The 13,202-nt window shown below is 49.5% G+C and overlaps 1 protein-coding gene across 1 annotated transcript; it reads left to right on the top strand.

Annotated features, from left to right (window-relative positions):
* The first annotated feature begins 3,429 nt into the window (after positions 1 to 3,429).
* Positions 3,430 to 10,267, top strand: LOC121363734 (chloride intracellular channel protein 6-like). The gene is made up of 6 exons (XM_041486354.1): positions 3,430 to 3,546; positions 4,591 to 4,700; positions 4,911 to 5,036; positions 6,340 to 6,446; positions 7,536 to 7,717; positions 9,932 to 10,267. Exons 1-6 carry the CDS (start codon positions 3,478 to 3,480, stop codon positions 10,091 to 10,093), a joined length of 756 nt encoding a protein of 251 aa, XP_041342288.1. The 5' UTR covers positions 3,430 to 3,477; the 3' UTR covers positions 10,094 to 10,267.
* The last annotated feature ends 2,935 nt before the right edge of the window (positions 10,268 to 13,202 follow it).

Here is a 13,202-nt window from a genome sequence, read left to right as displayed (position 1 = left end):
GATGTGATCTGACCCAAATATAATCTGAAATGTTAAAAAGTGCATTAGAGTTGCATTGAGTGAACAGAAATTAATTATCATTTTAATTTTTATGGCATTTTTTAACAGTGGTACTGTTGCCAGACAGAAGTCATTTTGAATTTTAAAACGTTTTATACAGCCACTATATAATTTTAGTATATTTAATATGTGTTTTTTTAATGTTGCTGAAACAGAAGTAAATTTGGTGGCGTTTTCAGTGCTTTAATAATGTAGAAATCTGCAGAAACACTGTGCAGAAGTTTAAAAACCACTTGGTGTCCTCCAGGAGTAGATGGGATGTTTCGTTCATGGAATCAGAGTGGTTCCTAAGGGAGGGACCTTGGGGATCAGCCAGTGCCACCCCCGGCAGGGACACCTTGCACTGTCCCAGGCTGCTCCAGCCTGGCCTTGGGCACCTCCAGGGATGGAGGGGGGCATTGAGCAACCTTTAAATCACAGAAAAAAATTAAAATTAAACCTTAGATTTCATAATTTTTTTTAGTTAAAAGAAGGTATCTGTCACAGCACAGTGCCAGAACACAACTGGAAAATAGACATGGAGGGTGTGGAAAACAGCAGGAGGGGATGAGGGAGCTGGGAAGGCGGCCTCAGGCTGGGCCAGGGCAGGCTCAGCTGGGACAGCAGCAGGAATTTCTATATAAATAAAAAAGTCTAAATAGAAATATATATACTTTATGGAATGTGTGTAAATTTATCTAAAATTTATATACAATTTAGATAAAATTATATATATTTTAATATAAAGTTTATATAAAATCATAAATTTTATACAAAATTAGGCAAATTTATATAGAATTACGATGAATTATTATATAAATTGACATACATTTATATACTTTTTACAATTTATAGACATGTATCTAAATTTTATATAAATGTAAATGTATATAAAATTTATATAAATGTATATAAAATTATATACAAAATTTATTAAAAATATAATTTTTTAATAAAATTTATAGAAAATTTAGGTAAATTTATATTAAATTATGATTGCTTAATTATATTAATTACATAAATTTATATACTTTATAAAATTATATCAATTTATCTAAATTTTATATAAAGTTTATATATAATATATATATAAAGTTTAATATAACATTTATAGTAAATATATATTTAATTTATATAAAATTTAGGTAAATTTATAGAAAATTAACTATTGACTAATTATTATATTAATTATTAATTATATATAATTTTATATAAAGTAATATAATTTATACCACAAAAGTGGTCAGGCCTTGGGCTGAGCTGCCCAGGGAGCTTTGGAGTCACTGGGATTGTCCCAGAGGAGTCTGGATGTGGCCTTGGGGACAGGCTTTGGGGTGATGCTGCTGGGGCTGGATGGTGCTGAAAGGTTCTTCCCACCTCTGGAAATCTGGGATTGTGGGGTCAACTTGAGCTCCTGAGCCTGAATTCTGGGATCAGCCTGACCTCCTGAGCCTGAATTCTGGGATCAGTCTGAGCTCCTGAGCCTGAATTCTGGGATTGTGGGGTCAGCCTGAGCTCCTGAGCCTGAATTCTGGGATCAGCCTGAGCTCCTGAGGCTGAATTCTGGGATTCTGGGGTCAGCCTGAGCTCCTGAGCCTGAATTCTGGGATTGTGATTCTGGGATCAGCCTGAGCTCCTGTGCTGGTATCAGCCAAACCCGCTCAGGTTCTCCCTGCAGAGCTCCCAGCCCTGTGGGTGTCACGGAGCTCCAGGCCCTGTCCCTGTCCCCTCCCTGTCCCCTCCCTGTCCCCGAGCTCACCCTGGGCACAGCTGGTGCCTGGTGGTGCCCAAGGCGCTCCAGGTGCCACCGCAGCAGGATCCTGCTGCTCCACAGGACAAACATCTCCCTGCATCCTCAGGAGGACCCTCGGTCACCCCAGCTCTGCCAGGGCTGGGCCAGCTGCCCAAAGTTCCTCTGATTTTCTTCACCCTCCAGCTCAGAGGACCCTCAGGGAGCAGCGTACCCAGCACAGCCTGCCAGGCCCTGGCACCGGCTGCCCACTGAGGTTGTGGATTCTCCACCCCTGGCAGTGCCCAAGGCCAGGTTGGATGGAGTTTGGAGCAGCCTGGCACAGTGGAAGGTGTCCCTGCCATGGCTGGGGTGGCACTGGAGGCTTTGAGGTCCCTCCCTGCCCAAACCAGTCTGGGATGGGGTTGGGTGCACAGCTGGCAGCACAGCTGGGCAAGGGCAGCAGGGTTGTGGCAGCTCCTGCACCTCCAGAGATCCATCTGGGAAGGAGCTGGTTCTTGGCTCCTTGTCTGCCTCTGTCAGGGTCAGGATTGAAGTGCTCCAGGCATTTTGTGTTCAGACTCAGGTGTTTATTAGTTCTTATCTGGATTGTAAAGTGTGAGTTCTACAGCGTTCTACTAACAAGCTACAAAATGGCTCACTACCTCTCTCTGCAAGGCCTTTGAAGGATAAACTGTCCAATTAAGAAATGACACCTCAATTATTTTCACTTTTAACCCAATACCCAACCACCCGTGCCCGCAATGGGGACTTTTTTATCCAATGACACAAAACCACCCAAAGCCATGGAGAAGAAGGTGAAGAAGAAGGAGCAGCCTCCACCCTAAACCCTCCATCTTGCTTTATATCTGTTACTGCATTCTAAACCCTTCAACTCTGAGTTTCCCACCCTGTGATATCACACACTTCTGTTCAAACTACACACCCATAATCTCAGTTTTATTATTGAATTTTGGAAGCTTCTCCAGGCCCTCAGGTCAGTGCAGTGTTCTCCTGGGGGTCAGTGCCTGGCAGCACAGAGAGTCTGGAATTCTCAGCAGCCAGGGTTCCAGCAGGAAGGAGCTGGTGGCATCCAGCTCATCTCAGATGTCCCTGCCTGCTCCTCCCCACAGGGCCTGTCCCCAGCAGTGTCCCAGGCTCTGCTCCTGCCCTGGGCACAGCCTGGCACAGGGTGGGGGTGCCCATTCCCAGCACCGAGGGGTCACCATGAGACTCTTCCCCTCCTTTTCCCTTCGGGGTGGGTAACACCTGGCACCAGCGGCAGGATGAGACCAGATGGAGCTGTTGTGCATTAAAATGCACATTTAAATGCACATCCACCATTCTAGAGCCCTGCTGGCAGCATTTCAGGCTCCGTTTTCCAAGATCCACAGCAGTTTTGTGTCTCCTGGCTGCTGGCAGCTGCTCAGCACTGCAGAGCGCTGCTCAGAGTGGGAGGAAAACCACAATGGCAACTTTTGAGCAGCTCTCAGCTTTGCCACCTACAAAACAAGGCTTTCCTGACACAAACAAGGCTTTTCTAAGCCAGCAGTGCAGCTGGCCCAGCATTTTTGAGAATTCTCACCCCCTGGCAGTGCTGGAGGCACTCCTGCTTTTCCCAGTGGTTGTGGGGAAGAGAACACAGGGATTTGTCCAGGGAGGTTCCTCAGGTTCACAGGGAGAACCAGACAATTTATCCAGCCCTTGCCATGCATCCCTCCAGCTCCTGCCTGCCCCAGGCCAGGCCCTTTCTTCCAGCCATCGAGCTCTTCGTGAAGGTGAGCACTGGGCAGTGTTTGTTAAAAAAAAAAAAAAAAAAAAAAAAAAAAAAAAAAAAAACAAAACCAAAATTCAGGAGGACTTTTTGCTGTATTTGAGATTTGTTTGATAGCACTGAGCTCTTTGTGAAGGTGAGCACTGTGCAGTGTGTGTTTATGGAGGAGTTTTTGATACATTTGGATTTGTTTGATAGCACTGAGCTCTTTGTGAAGGTGAGCACTGTGCAGTGTGTGGTTGTTTATGGAGGAGTTTTTGATATATTTGAGGTTTGATAGCACTGAGCTCTTTGTGAAGGTGAGCACTGTGCAGTGTGTGGTTGTTTATGGAGGAGTTTTTGATATATTTGAGGTTTGATAGCACTGAGCTCTTTGTGAAGGTGGGCACTGTGCAGTGTGTGTTTATGGAGGAGTTTTTGATGTATTTGAGATTTGTTTGATAGCACTGAGCGAGGGGAAAAGGACAAACAGAACTGGTTTGATTTGTGTGTCTTGTTGGGTTATAAGGACTGCAAATCCTAATGAATTAACCTATTAACTGTGAGACACTTGGGTTTTAATACTTCTGCCCCTGATTTAATCTCAATTTTAAAGCTGTGCTTTAGGAGAATCATGTGAAGGGCTTAAAAATGAGACCCCTGATCTCTTGCAGTGTGACACCAAGTCTCACTCAGCAGCACCTCTGCAAGACTTTTCCTCCTTTTAACAAAGCCTCTTAATAAATTGCAACATAAATTACCTGAGAGCAGCACTTCCATGGCCACCTTCTCCAGGGCTCCCAGAGCCCTTCAGGTTGAAATTCAAAATTAATTGATTTATTCTGCTTGTTCCCTTCAGTGCTTTAGACATCATATCTCTGTTTAGGCTGGTAATTATTTCCCTGTTCCTTTCCTGTGGCCATAAACTGATTTAACTCATTTTAATCTTGCAGTGACTCGTGCAGATTTATGAACACATAGACAAATGAGGTGGAGGCTGTTTCCTCTGGAGGGACTGCTGTGATTTACACACAAATGTGTTTATAATTTATAATTTTTCCAATTGTAGGCCGGCAGTGATGGGGAAAGTATTGGGAACTGCCCGTTCTCTCAGCGCCTCTTTATGATCCTGTGGCTCAAAGGTGTCATTTTTAATGTCACGACCGTGGATCTGAAAAGGTGAGATTGTCATTTTTAATTCTGACCTTTTAACTGTGTAGCACCACTTTCCCAAAACAGGGATTTTAAATGGTGACTCTTTTCTGCCAGGCTGGGAGAGCTGAGTGTGTCCAGCCTGGAGAAGAAGCAGCTCTGAGGAGACCTTAAAGCCCCTTCTAGTGCCTCCTAAAAAGGAGGGAGAGGGACTTTTTATGGCTTTTTCTTTTCCAGAAAACCTGCAGACCTGCAGAACCTGGCCCCGGGCACCAACCCCCCGTTCATGACCTTTGATGGGGAGGTGAAGACCGATGTCAACAAGATCGAGGAGTTCCTGGAGGAGAAGCTGGCGCCGCCCCGGTACCGCATTCCCGACCCCTCAGGGCTGCAGGGGGGATCCCAGGGGCTGCTCCAGCTCAGGGGGACTCTGAATCAGAGCTGGAATGTCACTGGGGTGTCCCCAGGCTGTCCCCAGGTCACGGCTGTGCTGTTCCCACTGCTGTCCTTCATCCCGAGCTCGCTGCTGGGTCATTCCCGGGGCATGGAATCCATCCTGGGGAAACCTGACCTGTTCCCTGCTCTGACCTGGCCTCGTCTGAGGCTCCCCCCTCTTCACACCACACAGATCATTGTGCTTCCCGGGTGCAGGCAGGTGGAAGCTCAGGGTGACCTTGCTGCTCTCTAAAACCACCTGAAGGACACTGCTGTGAGGTGGGGTCGGGCTCTTCTGCCACGGCCCAGGTCATGTCCTTGAGGAAATGGCCTCAAGTTATGCCAAGGGAGGTTCAGATTGGAGATTGGAAAGATGTTTTCCATTCAAGAGTGGTCAGGCATTGGAATAAGTTGCCCAGAGTGGATCATCATCTCTGGAAGGGTTCCAGTCATCTGGATGTGGCCCTGGGGACATGGTTTGGGGTGGGGATGGTGGCACTGGATGGTCTGAAGGTGTTTTCCAACCTGGTGATTCTGGGATTCTGTGAAGCTGAGGGCAGTGAACACCTCAGTGCTGGGGCTCTTTGAGTGTCCACGGGGGTCCACATGAGGGTCTGAGTTTTGGATTTGTCCTCCCCCACCCCAGCAGCTCTTCCCACCTCACCCAAACCCCTCTGTCCCTCCGTTGTCCCAGCACTGTGTCCCCTACCCCAGAGACCTTTTCTCCTCTGGGGTATCAGTCCTCTCCCTGTGCTCCCTTCTCAAGCAGCCAAACTTAACTTAAACCAGGGAAGCAGCTGCTTGCCTGCACTTTTTTTCCATTTTTCTCCATCCCTGGCAGCTCCAGCTCCTGGAATGGCTGCTGCCAGCTGCTGATGGCCTCAGTGGGCTGGGCCAGGAGCCCGAGAGGAACAGCAGCTCCTGAGAGTGGGGATTTTCCCTGCACTCCTCCTTATGGCAGGATCCACCTACCAGGCAGCCTCACCTCTGGAGGAGAAAGCCTGGGAGACACCCTGGGGTGTTTGGGCAGTGCTTGCAGCAATAAAAATCAGGAAAAGATTATTTAGGTAGCATTTAAAATAAGTGATTTTCAGTTTAGGATTTAGTTTAAGTTCCCTTTGAGTCCTGTGTGGCTCTATGTGGTCACCCTACAAATAAAAGTGTATTAATTAGTGGAGACAAAAATAAAGGATAATTGGGTCACTTCTTTTTGTTTCTCTGAACTTCTCAGGTATCCCAAACTTGCACCGAAGCACCCCGAGTCGAACTCTGCAGGAAATGACGTCTTTGCAAAATTCTCTGCATTTATAAAGAACCCGAGAAAAGATGCAAATGAAAGTAGGTGCTGCAGTGCTGTCATCAGCCCTGGGAGGGAGGAACCAGACCTGTGCAGTTGTAGGACACTGCTGGAGATGTCCCATTTCCAGCTCAGGTTGAAGTGATATTCCAGAGGGTTAAAGCTTTGGAAATCTGTGGAAATCCTTCTTTAGTGGAGGATTCCAAGAGTTGGTGAAAGCAGATACTGATACAGATACACCAGTTCCAGCCTCTCCTCACTCCTTCAGATCTGGGGTCTGTGAGGCTGCACCTTCCCCACAGCTCTGCCAAAAGCCCAGCCCGCTGGAAGGGAGGGATTCCCTCTTTCCATAAATTAAGAGGACTCCAGCCATTGGCACATCCCTAAAGCAGAACCCTCATGACCACCATGAATGGCCCTAGGCTGGAGGAAGGCAGGGTGAGATGAAATATTGGGGAAAAATCCTTTCCTGTGAGGGTGGTGAGGCCCTGGCACAGGTTGGTTGTGGTCTCCCCATCCCTGGCAGTGCCCAAGTCCGGGCTGGATGGGGCTTGGAGCAGCCTGGGACAGTGGAAGGTGTCCCTGCCATGGCAGGGGTGGCCCTGGATGGGCTTTGAGGTTCCTCCCACCCCAAACCATTCCAGGATTCTGTCTCTGTCCTTCAGCTCTCTGTTCCTTGGGTTGGCTTTGAACACCCCAAAGTGGCATCCCAGGGTCCTGCTGTTGTCACTCCAGCTGTGCTGCCCTGCCTGGCTTTGAACACCCCAAAGTGGCATCCCAGGGTCCTGCTGTTGTCACTCCAGCTGTGCTGCCTGCCTTGGGCAAGCACTGGCCCCAGGGCAGGAGTCAGTGTGAAGTCAGGGCCTGGCCATGGTGCCAAACCCCGCCCCACAGAGGGGTTTGAGGAGCCATTCCTGGTAACACAGCCCCAGGATGGTTTTTCCCAGAACTCCCTTTAGCTCCTTAGAGCCCTTATCCCAGCATTAAGGTTTAAGCCTAGGATCAAGGAATTGCAGGAGCTGGCACAGCCAGATGTCTGGGCTGGTGCCAGGAGACAGGATGCAGGAGTCGCTTGGTGTCACAGGGACCTTGGTACAGGCTTGAATGATCTTTTTATTGTCTTAACCCAGATTTGGAAAAATCTTTGCTTAAAGCCCTGAAGAAGCTGGACAACTATTTAAATAGCCCCTTGCCTGATGAAATCGATGCTTACAGCACGGAGGAGATCACTGCTTCCAGCCGGAAATTCCTGGATGGAGATGAGCTCACTTTAGCAGATTGCAACCTCCTACCAAAGCTCCACATTATCAAGGTTTGCATTTGCTTTTTTAGCCTCCTGGAGAGAAGCAGCTGAAATCCTTTTCTAGATTGTAGAAACCCCCCATCAAAAAATTCCCTTGGAGGGGAGAACCTTAAAAAGAACCTTAAAAAGTTTTGTGCTAGGATTGAGAGATGGACAGGACTTTTGGATCTTCAGGTTGTTGTTTATTTTTCTTTTATCAATAGTTTAGTACACCTCTGCATCTCAGACTTAGATTACAAAGAGGAAGACACCAAAAGTCACAAGACACAGAGCTTGAAGGTCTTTTAAACCTATTTTGTTCAGTTAACTTTTAGAACATATTTTATTTCTACCTTTCTACCAATAACGAATTATTTGTCTGTTCACACAACATCTGATTGTGGCTCTTTCTAACCAACCACCCTGTGCCTCCAACACTGCAGAAAATGGAGCAGATGAAGAACAAGAAGCAGATCAGACAATGCCCCAAATCCTCCAACTTGTCTCCCATCCACCTCCATCCTAAAACCCCAAACCTCTGAGTGTTTCACCCTGTGATAAACTCTCCTACTGTCTATTTCACACACACAGCTTCCAATTCATCCCAGAGTCTTGGAAGCTTTCTCCATGCAGGAAGATTAAAAGCAGTGTTCTCCTGGGGGTCAGGACTTCTCAGGACAGGCAGAGGATATTCCCTGTGCTCTGGCTTCCAACACTAGATGGCAGAGGGATCCTTCTGGGGGCACGGCCAGGGACACTGAGGCCGTTTCCTTACAGCACAGCCAGGGTGATCCTCAGTTTGATGGCTGCAGGTCTGGAAGAGCTGTTCCGTATCTGTGCTGTGACTGCAGTGGCTGAGCTTCTCCCAGCCACAGGGATGAGATGAGTGCTGGATTCAGGGCAGTTCTCATCTGAGTTTCACAAGCAAAGTGCGCATGACCACAGCCAAGGAAGGTTACCTCGTATTGTCCATCCCAATTTTTGTCTCTCCTGTATTTAATTTCCAATTCTGACAGGGTGGCCTCCACCCAGTGCCTCCCAGGCAAGGCTCCCAGCCTCCTCTTGCAGGACTGTGGAGCATCCACACACATCTGAACAGCTCCAGTGGCCTGGGACTGGTGTTGTCACAGCCCAGAAGGCTGGAGAGGGGTTTTCCACAAGGACATGGCGTGACATGACAAGGGGAAATGGCCTTGAGTTGAAGGAGAGAAGGGTTAAATAAGGTATTGGGAAGGAGTTCCTCCCTGGCACAGGGTGCCCAGAGCAGCTGGGGCTGCCTTGGATCCCTGGCAGTGCCCAAGGCCAGGTTGGACACTGGGGCTGGAGCAGCCTGGGACAGGGGAAGGTGTCCCTGCCATGGCAGGGGTGGAACACGAGAATCTTTAAGGTCCCTTCCAACCCAAACCATTCTGTGATTCCGTGATTCTACTCTGCAAAGCTCTGGAAGAGAAATGACCACACTGGAATTTCACTGGTTTTCAAACAACAAGGTCACTTCAGGAAGTTTCCTGTTAGACTCCTGCTCTGTCACAGGAAGAGGGGATCCAATCTCTTTCCAACACCTCCACAAGTGAGAACTTTGCCCGGCCATCTCCTGGCTGATCCCACTGCAGACAGCAGCCAGGGATGAGCCAGGGATGAGCCCTCTCCCACACTCAGGCATGGCAAACCCTGGGAGGCAGCCAGGGCCAGCACGGGGGAGAATCCCCTCGGGTCAGGGGCATGTCTGGAGAGGGACACAGGAGCAATGTCACACTGCCACATCACCCCTGCTGTCTGCAGGCAGGCATCAGGGCTCAGCCAAGAGTTGTCTTCCCTGATCATTTGAAATTAAGGCTTTTAATTAATATTTTTTCTGTTTCTGTGAAGGTTTTCAAGTGTGGGCCAGTTTATTTCTGCAGGTTTATTTTGTTCATTCTGGCTTAAGTTTGCTGGGTTAACCTGTACCTCTTCCAGTTTGTTTTACTGGTCCACATGGCTTTGCACATCTTTAGCAAGATACAGACAGAAATAGAGATACAGGCACAAAACAAATCCTTTATAGGGAGTTCAGCAACTTTCTCCACCCCATATCTTCTTTTTATGTCTTTGCCTCTTCTTTCCCCTTAGTCACCAACAACACCAGACTCACATGCTGGAAATGAAAAATGGGCATAAAGAGTAGGCTTGGGACGTTTGGGTTTTTTTGCAGATTGTGTGTGTAATGATGTTTTTCTTCTTTATCCTTTTTTCTTTTAACGAAAGGTCGTTGCAAAAAAATACCGAAATTTTCACTTCCCACCTGAAATGACAGGGATTTCCAGATACTTGAAAAATGCATATGCAAGAGATGAATTCACAAACACGTGCCCTGCTGACCAGGAGATTGAATACGCTTATTTGGATGTGGCAAAGAGAATGAAGTGACCTGAAGATGCCTCTGTTTATTGCTTCTGTGATGGACAACAGCCAAGCTGGAAAAGCAAAAACCAGCAGAGATTCTGCAGTGTGATTTTAAGTTCTGCTATTGGCCAATCCTTTTATAATGATTGTATTGCATTATTTACTCCTTCTTAAATTTTGTGTGTGTGTTTGTGTGTCTTGCACGTTGGAAAGTCGTTTGTCCCTTCCAAGGAAAAGGCATCCATCAATGGTAAAAGTTTGTAGGATTTAGGGGAGCAGTGTAGACCACACACTTACAATACCACAGACCAAATAAAAGGCTTCCATCAATGGTAAAAGTCTGTAGGATTTGGGGAAGCAGTGTAGGTCACACATTACAGCAGTACCACAGACTAGGGGGTTTGGGGTGTTGGGATCTGACCCTGAGGGGTTTGGGGTTTGGGGGTTTGATCCTGAGTGGTTTGGGGTGTTGGGATCTGATCCCGAGGGGTTTGGGGTGTTGGGATCTGATCCCGAGGGGTTTGGAGTTTGATCCCAAGGGGTTTTTGGGGTTTGGGGGGTTGATCCCAGGGGGTTTGGGGTGTTGGGATCTGACCCTGAGGGGTTTGGGGTTTGGGGGTTTGATCCTGAGTGGTTTGGGGTGTTGGGATCTGATCCCGAGGGGTTTGGGGTGTTGGGATCTGATCCCGAGCAGTTTGGGGTTTGATCCCAAGGAGTTTTTGGGGTTTGGGGGGTTGATCCCGAGGGGTTTGGGGTGTTGGGATCTGACCCTGAGGGGTTTGGGGTTTGGGGGTTTGATCCTGAGTGGTTTGGGGTGTTGGGATCTGATCCCGAGGGGTTTGGGGTTTGATCCCAAAGGGTTTGGGGTTTGGGGTTTGATCCCAAGGAGTTTTTGGGGTTTGGGGGGTTGATCCCAGGGGGTTTGGGGTGTTGGGATCTGATCCCGAGGGGTTTGGAGTTTGATCCCAAGGGGTTTTTGGGGTTTGGGGGGTTGATCCCAGGGGGTTTGGGGTGTTGGGATCTGATCCCGAGGGGTTTGGGGGGTTGATCCCGAGGGGTTTGGGGTGTTGGGATCTGATCCCGAGGGGTTTGGAGTTTGATCCCAAGGGGTTTTTGGGGTTTGGGGGGTTGATCCCAGGGGGTTTGGGGTGTTGGGATCTGACCCTGAGGGGTTTGGGGTTTGGGGGTTTGATCCTGAGTGGTTTGGGGTGTTGGGATCTGATCCCGAGGGGTTTGGGGTGTTGGGATCTGATCCCGAGGGGTTTGGAGTTTGATCCCAAGGGGTTTTTGGGGTTTGGGGGGTTGATCCCAGGGGGTTTGGGGTGTTGGGATCTGACCCTGAGGGGTTTGGGGTTTGGGGGTTTGATCCTGAGTGGTTTGGGGTGTTGGGATCTGATCCCGAGGGGTTTGGGGTGTTGGGATCTGATCCCGAGCAGTTTGGGGTTTGATCCCAAGGAGTTTTTGGGGTTTGGGGGGTTGATCCCGAGGGGTTTGGGGTGTTGGGATCTGACCCTGAGGGGTTTGGGGTTTGGGGGTTTGATCCTGAGTGGTTTGGGGTGTTGGGATCTGATCCCGAGGGGTTTGGGGTTTGATCCCAAAGGGTTTGGGGTTTGGGGTTTGATCCCAAGGAGTTTTTGGGGTTTGGGGGGTTGATCCCAGGGGGTTTGGGGTGTTGGGATCTGATCCCGAGGGGTTTGGAGTTTGATCCCAAGGGGTTTTTGGGGTTTGGGGGGTTGATCCCAGGGGGTTTGGGGTGTTGGGATCTGATCCCGAGGGGTTTGGGGGGTTGATCCCGAGGGGTTTGGGGTGTTGGGATCTGATCCCGAGGGGTTTGGAGTTTGATCCCAAGGGGTTTTTGGGGTTTGGGGGGTTGATCCCAGGGGGTTTGGGGTGTTGGGATCTGACCCTGAGGGGTTTGGGGTTTGGGGGTTTGATCCTGAGTGGTTTGGGGTGTTGGGATCTGATCCCGAGGGGTTTGGGGTGTTGGGATCTGATCCCGAGGGGTTTGGAGTTTGATCCCAAGGGGTTTTTGGGGTTTGGGGGGTTGATCCCAGGGGGTTTGGGGTGTTGGGATCTGACCCTGAGGGGTTTGGGGTTTGGGGGTTTGATCCTGAGTGGTTTGGGGTGTTGGGATCTGATCCCGAGGGGTTTGGGGTGTTGGGATCTGATCCCGAGCAGTTTGGGGTTTGATCCCAAGGAGTTTTTGGGGTTTGGGGGGTTGATCCCGAGGGGTTTGGGGTGTTGGGATCTGACCCTGAGGGGTTTGGGGTTTGGGGGTTTGATCCTGAGTGGTTTGGGGTGTTGGGATCTGATCCCGAGGGGTTTGGGGTTTGATCCCAAAGGGTTTGGGGTTTGGGGTTTGATCCCAAGGAGTTTTTGGGGTTTGGGGGGTTGATCCCAGGGGGTTTGGGGTGTTGGGATCTGATCCCGAGGGGTTTGGAGTTTGATCCCAAGGGGTTTTTGGGGTTTGGGGGGTTGATCCCAGGGGGTTTGGGGTGTTGGGATCTGATCCCGAGGGGTTTGGGGGGTTGATCCCGAGGGGTTTGGGGTGTTGGGATCTGATCCCGAGGGGTTTGGAGTTTGATCCCAAGGGGTTTTTGGGGTTTGGGGGGTTGATCCCAGGGGGTTTGGGGTGTTGGGATCTGACCCTGAGGGGTTTGGGGTTTGGGGGTTTGATCCTGAGTGGTTTGGGGTGTTGGGATCTGATCCCGAGGGGTTTGGGGTGTTGGGATCTGATCCCGAGGGGTTTGGAGTTTGATCCCAAGGGGTTTTTGGGGTTTGGGGGGTTGATCCCAGGGGGTTTGGGGTGTTGGGATCTGACCCTGAGGGGTTTGGGGTTTGGGGGTTTGATCCTGAGTGGTTTGGGGTGTTGGGATCTGATCCCGAGCAGTTTGGGGTTTGATCCCAAGGAGTTTTTGGGGTTTGGGGGGTTGATCCCAGGGGGTTTGGGGTGTTGGGATCTGACCCTGAGGGGTTTGGGGTTTGGGGGTTTGATCCTGAGTGGTTTGGGGTGCTGGGATCTGACCCTGAGGGGTTTGGGGTGTTGGGAGGTATCTGATCCTGAGGGGTTTGGGGTGTTGGGATCTGATCCCGAGGGGTTTGGGGTGCTGGGATCTGACCCTGAGGGGTTTGG

The sequence above is a fragment of the Pyrgilauda ruficollis genome, unplaced genomic scaffold (genome assembly GCF_017590135.1).
Source record: "Pyrgilauda ruficollis isolate IOZ18807 unplaced genomic scaffold, ASM1759013v1 scaffold751, whole genome shotgun sequence".
In the NCBI taxonomy this organism is placed as follows: domain Eukaryota; kingdom Metazoa; phylum Chordata; class Aves; order Passeriformes; family Passeridae; genus Pyrgilauda; species Pyrgilauda ruficollis.
The sequence above is the reverse complement of the archived record's forward strand: the minus strand, read 5'-3'. Positions and strand labels throughout refer to the sequence as shown.

Bases quoted from the DNA above. Each gene is read 5' to 3' on its own strand.
- LOC121363734 (XM_041486354.1), top strand. From the start codon at position 3,478: ATGCATCCCTCCAGCTCCTGCCTGCCCCAGGCCAGGCCCTTTCTTCCA. The intron at 5,037-6,339 runs GTACCGCATTCC...TGAACTTCTCAG, and splicing joins GAGAAGCTGGCGCCGCCCCG to GTATCCCAAACTTGCACCGA. The intron at 7,718-9,931 runs GTTTGCATTTGC...TTTTAACGAAAG, and splicing joins CAAAGCTCCACATTATCAAG to GTCGTTGCAAAAAAATACCG.